This window comes from Protopterus annectens, chromosome 3.part0 (assembly GCF_019279795.1).
Source record: "Protopterus annectens isolate FY-2018-M chromosome 3.part0, PAN1.0, whole genome shotgun sequence".
Lineage (NCBI taxonomy): Eukaryota > Metazoa > Chordata > Ceratodontiformes > Protopteridae > Protopterus > Protopterus annectens.
The window spans coordinates 1,371,080,546-1,371,097,379 of NC_056731.1; the positions used below are offsets into that span (position 1 = coordinate 1,371,080,546).

At 39.5% G+C, this 16,834-nt stretch overlaps 1 protein-coding gene across 1 annotated transcript in view; it reads left to right on the forward strand.

Moving 5' to 3' along the window:
- Positions 1-16,834, forward strand: part of TRIQK (triple QxxK/R motif containing) — a 196,425-nt gene that overhangs the window by 111,894 nt on the left and 67,697 nt on the right. The window contains exon 3 of the mRNA XM_044065456.1: positions 119-204. Coding sequence (XP_043921391.1) covers positions 119-204 — 86 coding nt within the window. The remainder of the gene's footprint in view (positions 1-118; positions 205-16,834) is intronic.

Below are 16,834 nucleotides of genomic sequence, written 5' to 3' on the forward strand. Positions count from 1 at the left end.
AGTTATGTTTTTGTTTGGCCTTTATAAGATTAACTCTGCTATTGAGATTATGCTGTAGGTTTAGATGACAGTAACTGATGTGAATACCTTCCACTTAAAATTGTGTTACTATCTACAGGCAAGCAAGATTATAAGAAAACTAAATCAGCTTTAAAAGAAACAAGATTAAAAGTAGAGGCCAAGAAACAGGCACCAGGAATAAAGGTAAGCAGTGTTCTTTTTTTTGTAGGTGGAAATTATTTACTTCAAACCAACAGTTTCCTTTGCTGTAAAGGATCTCTTGGGTATAAACTTAGGTGAATTATTGACTGCAATTTTTTTTTTAAGTACAGAAGGAAAATTCCACAAAGTAAAAAGTGTGTCAGCTGTAAATAGTTCAAGATAACAGCAGTAATAAACCTGACATCTTGGGTTTGCCTAGAATGCATCAGTATATAGCATGGCATAAAAACTGATTACTGTAAAGGGATACACTTAGGCAGTGTGTACTGTTCCCCCCACATTTTCTGGCAGTTAGGCATGATGTGTGTTGAGTTTGTGCCATGGCTATAGTTGTTTGCCCCTTCCATGCAGACACTGTGTGAAAACCCATGTTCTTCATTAAATCAGCATGTCACCAAAGTATTGCTTTGGAGAAGTTTTACAGAAGTTTGTTCATACATTGATCTTCGGTACCATATTGAAATAAGAGCTGTTTTGGAAGAGATCTCATATTATCAACACTGATTATGAATGGGGATAGGTTTGTTTCCACATTTGTACAAGTATAAGTATCCTAATTTTCTGTGGCTAATAGATGGAAGGGAGAACAATGGAGGGAGAGGCAAATCATGAATTAATGACACCTACTTCATCAAACTTACTTGCAGCATAACTTAGCATCTAGACCTGATCCAGACTCCCAGTGGGTTATTACCTTAGATTTTGACTCCATTGGAAGGAAAGCTAATAATGATGTTGGACAAACAAGGCAGAGCTTCTGATGCTTAATTTGCATTTTTTTTCCATGGCCATTTACCTCAGACGATTTAGGCTGTGAGCTGATAATGAACTTAATGCTATTGTCTTGGATCTGAGTCCCTCAGAGTGCATTTGCGTATTGTGTAGCGATGAAGTCTGGATCTTGTGCCTAATATGTTTACTTGCTTAGTAAACAGAATTAAGTGCTAGCAGTGAAGGACAGCATCCATGCTCCTAGGAGAGCCAGTACTTTTCTGCCCATGAAAGAAATAATCAGACACCTGTAATATAAATCTTACATTGTAAAGAATGTGTACATCTGGGAATTTTGTCAGTATACTTTAGCATTTATTTTAAAGACTTGACATTTTTCCTTTGCAAAAGTAGTGACTCAAACCAAAATCCCTTATTGCTGGCTGTCTTTAATTTATTAGGTGTTGATGAGAAGTCCTGTGTATAGTTGCCTGGCTTTCTCTCGGTCATACTTTGTTTTGCATTGTAATGGACAGATTTTCTTTAGTCAGCTTAGTTGTCCAGCAAGGGTGGTAGGTATGTTTGCCTCTGTGCTCTTCTTTCTCACCAACAGGTTAGTTCTGACTATATCAAGGGTAGTGTTTTTGCATATACTACTTCTGCATGATCACTAAAAGATTACTCTGCTTTGCTGAGGACATAGCTAGGATATGCCACTGGTTCCAAGAAGGTCATCTAATTAACAATAAAAGCTTAAAATCTTTATTCTTGAGAGAATGGCTTAGTATGGTTCTCAGAGTGAGCAATTCATTTTTACCTAGTAGCACTGCTGTATTTTCCCTTTAAAATACTTCTTTGTAGTTTGCACTCTCATCTCCCTTTAGCATGTTGTTGAGTTGATAGTTTGTGCAGTTTTGTGCAGCGGACTTGCAAACATTTTCTTCCTCGATATTACGGAGAAGTAAGGATGGGTGGCTTCCTTATGTAACTTGACGACTGTGGGGCAGTTCCGCTCCTCACTATTGAGACAATCAGTATGTAACTGAAGGTCACTGTGAATATACATTGAAAGTTATAAATGCTGTCTTTTCTATAGTTCTGTTACTGTATCAGAATGACTCATTGCTCCTAAAGGGAGAGCTCAGACATGTGTAGTATTGACCAACTACTTTCATCTGTGAGGTAGACTAAATCAGAGAGTGCTTGTAAAAGTTATCTGGAGGATTTTCATCTATTAGTCCCACTAAAAACTGAGAAATGAGATGGAAGCCTGTAATACTGGCATTTTCAAGCTGGACAAAAATGCTAGAGGTATGTTACTGCTTTTAATGCAAAGCACTGACCAGAGGTGTTCAGCTGTAGTAGTGGCTTCCATAGATCTAGAAAGCAAAGCATTGTTGTTCTGTCCTTCCAGAACGTTTTTAGTGATGTCTTTTTTTTTTCACAACTCCTACTTCTGGAGATTGCTCTGAACTGAGTGGTTCTGAGTTTTTTTTTCTCTTTTTATATGTAACAAGTAGAGTATGTAAAAAAAAAAGGTATGAGTATTCTTGTTTTAAATTTTCCTTATAATATTCACTGCAGTATTTTTATTAACTCCTGAAGGAGAAAGGGAGCTTTTAGAGAGTGATCATCCCTGGATTGACTGCCACAGCAGACAAATATTTTGAAAGATGCTTGGTGTACTTGTTGAAAATGATAAGTATACAGGTTATAAATCTTTTTCCAACACATTTTTATTGGTGGCAGACTGACTCTAACATGCCAAACTGTGTTCTATAAACCAGTGAGCATGATGTTCAGTCTTGTGGTCATTGTCGTTCATCCAGTCAGGTTAAAACATATGAACAGTTGTTGGTTCAGTTCAAGTAGCTTTATTATATAGAAACACATCAGGATTGAGGCTTAGTAACTTAAATGAACTTTTAAACAGATTGTCTACTGCACTCATACATGTTAACACTCTGGCTGTTCTCTCAAAATGGCACTGCTGCCTGCACGTGCTCACTATTTATATGCACGTGCCTACACTTGGAAATGCTTCTTACGCCCTGTTCTACATCCTCTCTGTTTGAGAAGTAGGTCATACACTAAAGGTATTTTACACTAGGTCTGGAAATACAACCTGATTGTGTGACATAAAAATTAGGAATGGGTTTAGCAATAGGGACTGTCTTTAATGAATGTTCAACTTCAGGGACATCTGGAACATCATCAAGAACAGGAATAGGTACTGAGACATGTCCTTCAACAGGAACATTGTCTGGATTGCTCTGAGCTCTAGAGTCTGTATCATGGGTACAGTACTGCGATATCGATTCAGACACTGGAAGAAGATGCCTGCGATTTCTTCTGTATTCTATACCCTCAGATTCCACTAAGTAGGATCTTGGCTCAGTACATATACCTCTCACTTGACCAATTCAATCAAAACCTTTTGCATCCTCAGTATCTCTCCTTCTTACAGTAGACGAAGAAATCTGCTCATTTGATCATAGTTGGACTTCTGAAATGAATGCTTTGATTGCTTTGGTATTTTTAGCATTAGGAATGAACAAACTGGAACTGGTAGGCAAGGTTGTTCTGGTTTGCCTAGGCAGAAGTCTCTGAGCAGGCAAGCCAAGTAAATTGTCACTGGGTATGTTTCTGAGATTAAGCAAATTCAAGAAAACATCAGTATTGTCACGCTTTGATTGCTCTAATAATTGCTTTGCACTTTGCACTGCGCATTCAGCTAGGCTGTTTGACTGTGGGTACTCAGGAATACTAGTAACATGGATAAAGTCTCACTCTTTTGCAAATTTCTGAAATAGCAGACTGGTAAACTGGGCACCATTGTCAGAAATAACTTTTGTGTGGACTACCATGGATTGAGAAATGGCATTTCAACTTAGTAATGACAGTATTGGATGTTAGGTTAGGTAGTAGATCAGTCTCGAACCAGTTTGAATAAGGGTCTGCCAACAGTAAGTAATGTTGACTTTTCCACTCAAAATATGTCAGTGGCTACTGTTGACCAAGGTAGTTCAGGAATCTGTCTTAGCTGAAGTGCCTCTTTTTGCAAATGTGGTTTAGTACTATTGCAGACTGAACAAGATGATAGTACTTTATCGATATATTTTGATAGAGAAGGCCAAAATATTAGTCCTCTCACCCTTCTTCTGGTAGTAGATTCAGAACCTAGGTGGCCATGATGCAAAATCTGGATGTCCTCATGTTGTAAGGGAGTAGGAACAACAACATTAGGAACTTTGAAAATGATACCATCTTCCATCAACATTTCATCTCTGTAAGGAAAATAAAGTTACACTTCTGTTGTTACACTAGATTGTTTTGACAGCCATCCAGCATTGATGAAGTGGTTGAGCTTTTGCAAAATTGGATCAGTCTTTGTATGATCTCTTATGTCATCAAGTCTTGTGGTAGAAAAATCGAAGTCAAAATTCTCTGCATCAAGCTTTTCTGTGGTATTTCTGGGTGATCTGGCTAAGGTATCAATCGGATAAAGAAGTTTGCCCCGTGTGTAGACCTTTTTGAAGTTGTACTTTTATAATCTAAGCATCATTCTTTGTAATCTTGCTGGAGCTGTATGCATGGCCTTCTTTAAAATAGTGACTAGGGGCTGGTGATCAGTCTCAATCTGGATAGCTTGGCCATAAATATAATCATGGAACTTCAAACATGCGAACGCAATTGCCAAAAGTTCCTTCTCAGTTTGAGCATACTGTATCTCTGTTTGGGTAAGAGTTCTAGATGCAGAGGCTACTGGGCTGCCCTCTTGAACAATAACTGCACCAAAACCGAACATTGAAGCATCATAGGAAAGAATCACTGGTTTGTGGATATGATAGTATCTTAATGTAGGTGGACTAGCAATTTTCTGTTTAAGGTCATCAGATGCTCTCTGGTGGTGTTCCAGCCATGACCAGGTAATATTTCTGAGTGTCAGCTCTATTAAGGGTACTGATAACTCACTGAAGTGTGTTATAAACTTGCTCAAATAGTTAACCATACCAAGAAAACACTGTAAGGCTTGGACATTGTCTGGAGCTGGCATCTCAAGAATAGCTGTTTGGAAGGATATGGGTGTAAGCCTGAACTAGTAAATAAATGACCTACATACGTAACTTCTGGTAGCCTGAATCTCAGTTTCAGAAGATTGGGCTTTAGATTCACCTCATGTGCTCTTTCCAGAACTTTTCTGAGGTTACTGTCATGCTCTACTTCACCATTGCCTACAACTAGTAAATCCTCTACTATTATAGCACACGGACAACCTGAAAAAAATTTGCTCCATTGCACACTGAAAGACTTCACTGGCAGAATTTATGCCAAAAGGCATTCTGAGAAATCTGTATCTGCCAAATGGTGTGCTGAATGTAGTCAGTAGTGAAGATTTGCGATCTAGCATGACTTTCCAAAATGAACTCTTAGCATCTAAGACAGAAAAAAACAGTGGCATTTGGCATGAGGTTAGCAACTACTTGACTGTACGCATAGGATGGTGGGGCCTCTTATGCTTTAAGTCTCTTGGGTCAGTACATATTCTGATTTCATCTGAGCTTTTCTTCTGAGTGTCTACCATGGAAGACACCCATTCAGTTGGCTCCGTAACTGGACAAATCACACCTTGCTGCACCATCTTATTTAAGTGGACTTTGACTCTTTCCTGCATAACTGTCGGTACTCCTCTCACTGGTCTGACCACTAGACTAGCCTCTGAGTCTAATTTCATGTAGTACACAACTGGAAGTCTACCCAGTTTGTCTTCGAAAACATCAGCATACTCTGAAAAAATTGCATCGGTGAATCTGGAACTAGGACAAGTGCTTACATGATGGATTTCTTTGGTAAAGGAAAGCAGTTACATTCTTAAACTGTCTCTAAGACCTAATAATGACTATACAGGTCTTTTGACTACATACAATTGCAAGCTGTAACTGTTCCCAGCTGAATAGGATGAAAGCACTACTGAGCCTTTGGTTTAAATCTGTTCACCTCCATAAGCAACAAGCTTTGCACAATTGGCCAAATTAAGTTATGCAGCAGCTCTTACTCTAGCAGATGTTTCTGCTGACATAACATTGTACTTTGAACCAGTGTCTACTGTGAGCTCTGTGGATTTCCCATTGACCAGGACAGTACAAAACACTTTTTTTGCCAACAAATCCACTGCATTAACCTTTTCACCAACCACTGCTACACCATGCAGCTTTCTGTATGATCAGCTTGCTTTTCTGAGTGACCTTTCTTAATAAATGAATGAGGCTTGCTTGATTTACAAAGCTTTTGAAAGTGGTTCCATTTTTTACACTTGTGGCATTGCTGACCAAATGCTAAACACTTTTCTCTTTTGGACTCGTGATTGGCGCCACAGTTACGACAGTCAACAATGAGACTTGACTTGGGTTTTGCTGACTCACCGTTGTGCTTCTCTGAGCATGTCTGTTTTACTGAGCTGGTCATGCTGGAAAGTCACAGGCTGTCCGTGGAAATCCTGCAGGGGCTGCAGCTGCCATGTGCTTGGGCCTGTTTCAATTAGCCATGTGCTGCATCATGCTGTCTACGTTTGCTCTAGAGACTGTTAAAACCAAGCTCTTATCACTTGCAAGCATATTTGTGTGCCTTTCTGTAAGCTTGTGTAATTGACAAATCTCTATGGCTTTGCTCAATGTTAAATCACTGTCGCGAAACAAAATCTTTCTCACAGCAGCATTAATACCACACACAAGCCTGTCTTTCAAATCACCAAACCTGCACGTTTTAGCTTTCTTTCTCAAGTCAGTAATGTAAGCTGCAAAAGTTTTTCCTGGCTTCTGGTCTCTTGTATAAAATAAGTGCCTTTCCAATGTAACATTTGTCTGGGGGTTACACATTTCTCTACATTTACGTATCAAGCTCTCAGGTTCTTCCCTTGATTCAGCTTTACAACAATATGGTGGTTTTCCCCTTCTCCTGCATATACTGCTGGTGCATACACAAATGAACACTCTCTTTCAGTGGCTTCTGACCCCGCTAGATTAAGCAGAATAAATACCCTCATACGCATATCTTTTTCAGAAAAAGCTGCTTGTATGAAAATATCATATTCCTGCTCAAATACTCTCCAATTCTCTGTAATATTATGATCAAACATAAGTGGACTGCTTTCTGCGAAATGCCGCTGCCATGCCAACACACAGTAATAAAGACCCTTGGAATTGTGTATGAGCACGCACACACATGCACCAGAAATTTATGCCAGAACTTGTAACTATGCTCAAAAGCACAATAGACTCTTCAAAATAACTGCACTTTATAAAATACGTTTTTGTAGCACAAGAACACTTTGAAATTACTGTACTTTGTAAAACCACCCCTTATCAGTGTAACAAATACTTTGAAATGACTGCACTTTGCAAATAAACTGTGCACAGCACAAGAACCTTCTCAGAATGGCTGTACTTTGCGAAATAACTCTTTACAGCATAAGGAACACTTTGAAATGACTGCACTCTGTGAATAAAATGTACACAGCACAAGAAACGTTTTGAAATTACTGTATTCTGGTTGCATTTTGTGAAATAACTGTAGTTTACACACAGTAAATGCTTCAAAGTAACTGACTTCGAACAACAGTGGTTATACTCTGAATAGCTTTAGTCAGTGCAATATAGTAGCACATATCAAAAAACATTGTTGTTTACTAGAAAAATGCAGCCGCTTTGCTTTTCCGTGCTCACTTTGCCCTTTTATTATACTCATTATGCTCATTTGACTTTTGTCATGCTTGTTATACTTGTGCTTGTTGTGCAAATTAGAAGTAGTTCTAAACGTATTCATAAGTATTTCAAATAACTATCAAATATTGTGGTTTTGAACATTTTGCTTATTTAATAATGCATTTTGTTTGATTAATAATATGCCTTGTGCCTTGCATTTTGTGCTTTGCGAATGCTTCGTATCATTTCCTTTATGAAATAAATCATTTATGCAAGTTTTTTATTATCTGCAATTCGTTTCTGGCCATTCTTGATCGTTTTGAGCACTGTATCACTCAGCCTGCTCAATATACCTCGACCGTTAACTGCACCTCATGGCTTGAAGAAGTTTCACTCTTGATCCCATTCTGGCACCATGTTGCTCATCTGGTCAGGATAAAACAGATGAGCAGTTGTGGGTTCAGTTCAAGTAGCTTTATTACAAACACATCAGGATTGAGGCTTAGTAACTTAAACTTATAAACAGTTTGACTACTGCACTCATACATGTTAACACTCTGGCTGTTCTCAAAAAATGCACATGCTCTGTATTCATATGCACCCACACTTTGAAATGCTTTGTAAAGTTACAACACACACACTGTTCTACAGTCATATCTGAATAGCTGAATATAGCAAAAAGCAATAGATACCTTGCCTCACAATAGAAGACTTGGCAGTTTGCATATGCTTTTGTTGGGAAGACATAGTTGATTTGTGAAGTGACAGATTTCAGAGAGTAACCAACTATTCAGTTCCAATTAGCTAAGTTTAAATCGGGTGTTTCTTAGGGGTTTCTTCTCTAAATGTTCATTTTTAACCTATTTTTCCTCCTTTTTTACTAGCAGACATTGTTGGATCAGTATATAAAGATAGGTACACTAGTATCCAGTTCCTGTGATATCAGTTGTACACTAGTTTACTTAATATTTTAAGCAAATAGCTACCTGGTGTAATGGGCTTTCTGTCCAACTATATGCAGTGTTTTGGGAAATGGTATGTAGGCTTGTGTATTCACTTGAGCTCCTCCATCTTTGGTGTGGTTACTTCCTTTAAAGACTTGCATGTAAAGTTGATACACTACAAGCCCTTAAAAATGTTGTTAACTGGACTTGATGATGAAGTCCATGTTATCCAGTGATCCAGTATAAGTAATTGTTCTTTAAACCAGCTTGATTAGACCAGTGCTGGAGTATGTTTCCTTCTGCAGTTATGTAACAACAGCGTTGGCACTCCTTGAGGAAATGCAGAGAAGATTTACCAACAGCATCCATTATTGCATAGAGTATGAATATCCAACAAGACTAGGTTCCTGGCCTTGTATAGTGTCTGTTGCAGGCACATAAGAGGAAAGCTTTGTCTTGCCTATGGTACTGTACACTCGACCCTGATCAGGATTGGAGATGCACACAAGCTCATACACTTACAGTCATGCAGACTCAGAATTTAAATTTACAGCCCTTTAGGAGAATGAAAAGAATGTATTTTCTTTCTCCCATTGTTCCAAAATTTTAGACCAAACTTCATGTTTATATTAAATGAGCTGAAAAATTGGACTCATGAGTTGGTACAGATGGATTTCAGACTACTGTCTTGGAGTCCCTGTTCTGTACAGACCTTTCAGCCAGAACACAAGTACACATTCCTATGATAGTGTGATGAATACATGTTATTTTTATTGGTAATACTGTAGTGTACTGTGTATACTGTGGAGATATAATAGTATGTATCATGGCATGCACCACAGTATAAGAATATAATTAAGTTGCTAGTCATTTATATTGAACAGGTAATCTAAATAACATAGGTGAATAAAAATGTACCAGTCATGTAGGTGGAGAGTAGAAAAAGTATGAACATTGTAAAGGATCCCCATTTCATAAATAGACTATAATGGCAGTATGCAGACCCATGTGTTGTTATGAACATCTTAGTCTAAGAAGTGCAGTTGAATTTTCTGTTGCCCTTCATACCACTTGAGACTGCTGTGGCCTTCAAGGATGTCATTAGTGATTGAAGATGACTCAGGACATGGTCTCCCTTTGGCAGGTGCAGAGCCTGGGTATTGGAGCATTCTCCTCAATCAATTAACCTCTGATTTTTGACTCAACTGAGCATGTCTGTCATACAGGAACTATCATGATGAATATCATAGCTTTCCCAGCCAGTCTGCCTTTCATTATAGATTTTTAGAATCTATCCTAAACATGCTAGGTTATGGCTAAATACATGTATGACATTGTTCTGCTTTTGGAAAAATTTTCTAAATGTTTTGGGTTTCTAGTACAGTGATAGTAATAGACCCTATTCATGCCTCCTCCATTGATATCCCTTAATGTGCACTCCTGCGTCTGCAGTATGAACATTATCCTTGGCCCCTTTTCTGTCCCCTCATCCTGCTGATGACACTGACCACTTCTGAACTAGATCACCCTGGAAATGATGTCCTTTCTTCTGATTCATTTGTCATCACATACACTGGAAACTATAATCCTGCCATCAGACTTTGACAGACGTGATGAACCTTTACATCACCCTGTAGAAAATCCACCTTTGTGAGCTCTTTGGTATGATATTCTGCTATCCAAACAATTAATCCTTCACACATGCAATATTTAACTGCCTGCTTTGTTAAATGGAGTGATAAACTCATTGTTCCTGTTATCAAGATTAAGCTTTTAATCAGAAATTGTACAATGGTCAGTAATATTGTGAAGCATTGGTTTATTGGATATAAATGGATTGGCTGACTATGCATGCTTTATTGCAATATTCAGTCCCAAAGCCATGCGAATGATTAAGAACCTGGATTGCCTAGACATAGAGGGGTCTTAATAAGTTTAATGTTTCTGGCTGTTAAAAAAGCAATTACTAGAAAACGAAAATCAAAATCTGAAACAACTGTAACTGAAGTACTGAAGCTTTCAAAGGAGGTTAAAGAACAGAAGGTGGGATCTTTAGAAAGGGGAAGGAGCAAAGTACATAGAAATAAGTGGTACATGTAAGGACGATGCATACAGAATAATGATCAAGAGGAGGAGTGAGGTTTAATGAAATACAAAAAAATTCAAATAATGTGTCGGGTGTACCTTTATATGCTTAAATAAAGCATTGGTTTCTTTATTTTTTAGTATATCATAGTTGTGTTGATGTATTCTTTGTCTGAGGGCTCTGATTGTCTTTCCCACATAGTACCCTTCACATACCATACAGGTTGCAGTATAGGTTTTCCCCCAACCTTTTATTGATCTTCTCATGCATGTGTCCTACCCTTCACTATGGATTTTTTTAACATTAGAAGCATCATTTATGATTTTTGGACCATTTTTTGTTTGGATGAGAAGATCAATAAAAGGTTGGGGGAAAACCTCTTGTGGTTTACAAAAAGGGCACCTCCTTGAAAGGCCTGGTGGAGAGGAAAAAGTTAAAGGCAGGCCTAGGTGGAACTTTTAAATGTGGAAGGTGTGGACAATGCCCATATGTGCTGGATACTGATTCCATTAGAGTCAGGAACTATGGTAAAATTACTACTAATAGGAAGTGTTACTGTTACACCAAGGGAGTGGTATATATTGCAACGTGTATGGTATGTGAGGGGTACTATGTGGGAAAGACAATCAGAGCCCTCAGACAAAGAATATGTCAACACAACTATGATATACTAAAAAATAAAGAAACCAATGCTTTATTTAAGCATATAAAGGTACACCCGACACATTATTTGAAATTTGTTGTACTTGAACAAGTAGACCTGGGTCCACGAGGGAGGCCCGATGATGACTTCCTTGAATATTTAGAGCTCAAATGACAAATTAAATTAAATGCATGTCAACCACCTGGGCTCAATGACAAGTTATCAATTAGTTCTGTATTAAAACTAAAATCCACTTTTTTATGTGATTTTATTCAAGATCTGTGTTTTAAATCATACTTCAATACATAACACATTAATGTTTATGTGGTTGGTAGGTGGCACTTGGTGTGTTGTAGTGGGCAGTTACTGTGATTATGTGTTACTTTCTTTTTAAACTGCTTAATTATTTTACAGGGAATGATGTTTGCTTTATCAACCAATGGCTGTAAGGGTTAGGGTATTTAAATATGGCATCTTTTGTATGTTCTTGTTCTGATGAAGTCTTGTGATTTTTACGAAAGCGTTTAACTTTTTTCAATAAATTTTCTGGATTTAGTGCTACAGTGTTCCTTTGGTGATCCTCTTCATATATTTTTTACTTGGTTTTGGTGTTCGTTGTTTCTCATTTTGAGGTATGTTTAAGCGTAGCTGAGTGGATTTGCATGTTATGGCCCCCTGCTTAGCATTGCTTAAACTTCCCATAGAAGATCAGTAAAAATATACAGCTAAAATCCTAACGACGAGATAACGTATTGGTTAGAATCCCTGATTTGCATGCAGGCGTTCACTGTTCGAGTACCAAGACAGGCACTTTATGTTTACATGGGAAAGCATTGTTAAAATTATCTTTTTGTGTTTTAAATCATGTAGTAATTGATATTTGTTAACCACGGTAGTGTAGCTGGTTCAAAATGTAAGTGTGAGTGCATATAACATGTGAAATCACCCATGTAAACACAAGTGCCCCATACAGTATAGTTACACCCCAAGGTAATGTAATAAAAGTACATAGAGGGTCGTCATGTAAAGTAAATTATATACACTTAATAATATGTCAGCAATGATAAATGAAGTCATAATTCTGATATTTTTTAAAATGAAAAGTGAGCAATGGTTAGCAGTGGTCAGCTGTGCCTAGCTGATTTAAGCATTGCTTACACGTAAATACTAAGCAGCAGTCAGCTCAACGGATTTGCGCACAAAGTAGTGCTCAGCAGTTACCCCTTTAAGGACTGCTCAACTCAGCTTAGCAGATTTGCATACTGCTTAGCTGTGCTTAGCATTTTCAAAATGGTCCAATGGTGGCAATGGGCGGGAATGTGGCCTTATTTAAACCGCAGAGCCGGGAATACGGCCAGAACCTGTTGTAGTTGATCTGTGCATATACTACGTCGGGCGTTAGTGAAGGAGCATGCTTTCGGGCGCAGCGCTGGGGCATTCAGGAGTCCAAGGTCATGGTTGGACTCCTTGTAGAAAACCATGACAAGAGACTGCTGCAGGGCCAGTACTAGAGCTCACAATACAAAGCAGAGGCCTGGGACCATTTCATATGTGATCTCACCAGTGCTACTGGCACCCCCCTAACTGGTGAGCAGGTATGGCACCATTATGCCGACCTAAAGCAGAAGAGGGGGGCACTCTTGGCCCAGTGGATCCAAGGTGCACAGGCACGGAATACTCCAGTAGTGTGTAAGTATCAGTATCAAGCAGTTTGCGACTGCCCATCATGGAGACCTCAGTCCCACAGTACCATTTGGGGGCTCATGGGCTTCAGATTCCCAACCACCCTCCCCGTCAAAGGTGCCCCCCCATGTGTCATATACCGCCCCTGCCTGCTGTCTTTTCTGTCTGTGAATGCAACCTATCTTACCCAACCTACCTCCCCAAACACACCTACAGCCCTTCCCCAACATCCCACTCTCACCTTAAAAAAAGGGGGGGTATCTGTCCCACAAAAAAATCATTGCCCCATACATAGCTCCACATTTCGCCCCCAAAAAATTATTCCACAAATGTCTGTCACCAACGCCCCTTCCCATAGGGTGTGAGGCTGTAAATTCCAAATTATGCACATTATTCCCAGCTGTTGCTGCAAAAGAAATGTAGAGCTGTGGTCTTTTACTACACCCATCCTACACATCCCTAGCTGGTTTTCCTAATGTTTTACCCCCTTACATGCCCCCATTTCACCACTTTCCTATCACCTTTTTTTCTTTTCTTTAATTAAAATTAGCGTGGGAGTAAGCGGTGTTAAGTGAAGCTATGAGGGCTTAACGTCTGTTACCATCGCTTAGCTCCATGTAAACCTGCTTACAACTGCTTAAAAGTGCTTTAATCACTCTCTCTCCATCAGCCCTTGTTCTGTCCAGCCACAAAATAATCAGCCCTAAGTCTCAAGCCCAGGACGCTTTGTACTACAATCACAGCAATGTACCTTTGTATCATCTGAGCTGTAGGAATTTGTAATGTTTTTACAAACATATCATGCACTACAGTCATTTAACATAAGAGAAAATACATATCTGTATGTATGTATGTATGTATGTGTATATATATATACACACACACACACACACACACACACACACACACAAATAACCAACCTCTTACTGCAAGACATCTGTAAAAAGCTTGACAAAGTTGGGGGGGGATAAAGGGCAAACAATAGTGACATATTTGAAATATGGTTGTTATACGTTTAGAAGTCTGCTAGAGTAGCATGGTTTGATATAACATATATTTTCTGATACATTCCATGATTGTCATCATTTACAGATGTTAATGCTCACATCATCCCAGTGATTTTGTCAGAAACCCACAACTGTTATGGGGAACAGGCCACACATTTGGACAGTGTCTAGTCATCTGGAGAGTGGAGAGGTATGTCTGCAGTCATGTATGAGAAGAGAAAAAAACACAGAGCTGTCAACAGTTTCACCTAGCACCTTCTGAACTACAGTAAGATCAAAACGGCACTACCCCAAATCAGCTCTGGGGAGTTACCCATGTGTTTGCAAATATAGCATACACTACAGGGATGTAACTGTAGGGAAAAGCAGACATTGGTGAGAAATTGTCCACCCACAAGCATATGCACCACAGTCACAGCAACATACCAGTACCCCAAATTAACTCCTGAGTATAAGACTGTTTGAACAAACATATCCTGATTGCCAGTCACATACTACACCGACATATACTGCCCCAGCTCGCTGTCTACTGGGAATCCTGAGGTGTTACAAAACATTTCTCAGTCTGCCCCTACAAACGTATACACCTGATAGACCACCAGCAACTGTAAGCAGCATTCACAGTCAGATAGAAAAAGATCTATGACTATGAACTCAGATCTTCTAGTCTCCCTACTCAGCCCAACAAACATTTACACAAAACACTGCTACACAATCTTGGCAGTTTGTTAACAATGACCAGGCATACATAACTCTCAACTGTACAGATATCCACAGAATGTCTAGGGTGTGGGACCATATTTAATGCCACTGCCACATACCACCTCCTGGAGTCTGTAAGTCATTGGGATGATATCAGGGGTGCAGTCACTAAATAATGATATACCATACCTCTGAACCTCTTACTGCAAAACATCTGGACAAAGCCTGGCATACTTGGGGGACAAGGGGCCGAAAAGAGGGACATATGTCACATAATGGTGTTACAAGCTGAAACTGTTGCTGATGTTAGAGGGTTTGTTGTAACATAACATCCCTGAAGGATATGATATCTGAAACACAAATGGATGTCAACATTTACTGAGTACAATCCTCACATTATCCTACTGATTTATTAAAAACAGAAATTCTCTGAGGAACAGACCAAACATAACAGGCAAACCTCTGGGCAGTCTGTGGACATCTGGACAGTTGAGAGGCATGTCAGAGACATATCACTGTCATATGTCAAGTCACGCAGAAAATGCTTGTCCAGAGAAACCCTGTTAATCTAGCAATCTTCTGTGTGTATAACAGCAATACTTACTTACAATCTGTACCCAATTCTGGAACTTCGTCCCCCATGTTGTTGGGCTGTCTCCACATGTCTTGTTCTGAGTGGTATTTCCACCTACCGTCTGTGAAGCTGTAGCCCCCACACCTCCATAATGTCCTACACACAGGCAAGGAAAAGGGCCAAGGCCCACATGAAGTACATGATTATAGCACTGTGTTGCTACGGCATTGGCTAATGGAAAGACAACACAGCTGCTCTGGATGCAAGTAGCAAGTGGGAGACACCGATTGGTGCACAGGCCATCACCTGCTTATGAGCATTAGCTACAAAAGGCAAGCTGTTGCCTATGCAAGACAGGTCTGAACCCATCTACACAAAGACAGACTGTGACTACACAAACCTAAACATTTGCATTATTCTGAGGAAACTCTTCAGCACTATAACAGATATGTCAATCACTTAAGCTTGTAATGGAATGCAGAAGGGGGAATGCAGTAATGTGAAATAGGAAGTTAAACACTAGGTCACAACAAGACCTGCTGGACTTGCACGCTGCTCTCTGGCACCAGTGGTCATTCCTGCTTGTCCTGTCTGCAGTGACATGGATCATAGCTCTGGCCCATGAGTCACCCCAGCAAAGGTCAGCTCATGTATGACTACTACTGGAGTGTCTGTTGTCCAGTACTGACTGACACTACTAGGCCAGCTACCTGGGATGTTGCAAGTATTCATATGTCAGCTGTGAATGCTACTGTGATACATATGCTTGTTTTACAAATGTAAGAGACTTATATAGGGTATGTGCATCATAAACAACAGGTGCAGAAGTGTGTGTTGAACTGTATGTTATATACTGAGCCCATACCTGTCAACTGTCTAGACTTTTGCAGACTGACCACATTTCTGCCTTATATTTGTAGTCAATGCCTCATACAGTTGTGTATTGTGTGACACATCACTGGCAACCCATTAAGGACTGAAGTCATAACATAATAGCATACATTTGAATGTCAGATGTTATATCCTGCGGAGTACTTCTGTGAATGCGAAACCATCTTTGCTGGCAACTGTGTGTTACAGCTAGATTCATAAAGTGTCACTATTTTCCGGTCTTTGCCCACCAGTGATGTGTGCCTTTATGCAGATATCTTGCTCTAACAGGAGCTAGGTGTATTAGCATGAAGCCCATATCAATGCAAGCGTACCTTGTCCTGTAGAATGCCGACATTTGTCACTGACACCTGCTTTGCATCTGTGGAGAGCACAGTAACCTTGACAGGTTACTCATCCCATCATACCTTTAGACTCCAAATGGAGGGTTGCAAAGCCACGGGAGGTGGAGTTTTAAACATTATCATACACATACACACCTCCAGGCAAGCCAAAGAGTATGACGCACAGGAGACATAAAAAGTACAGTTAACAGTTGATAAATCACCTACTCAAATCATAGCTAGCTACAGACCTCCAACCATGACTCTGGACACCCACCACACCTATCAGGACTTACTGGAATCTGTCAGGATTCAATCATCTACGCTGCTCTTGGGTGACTTTAACT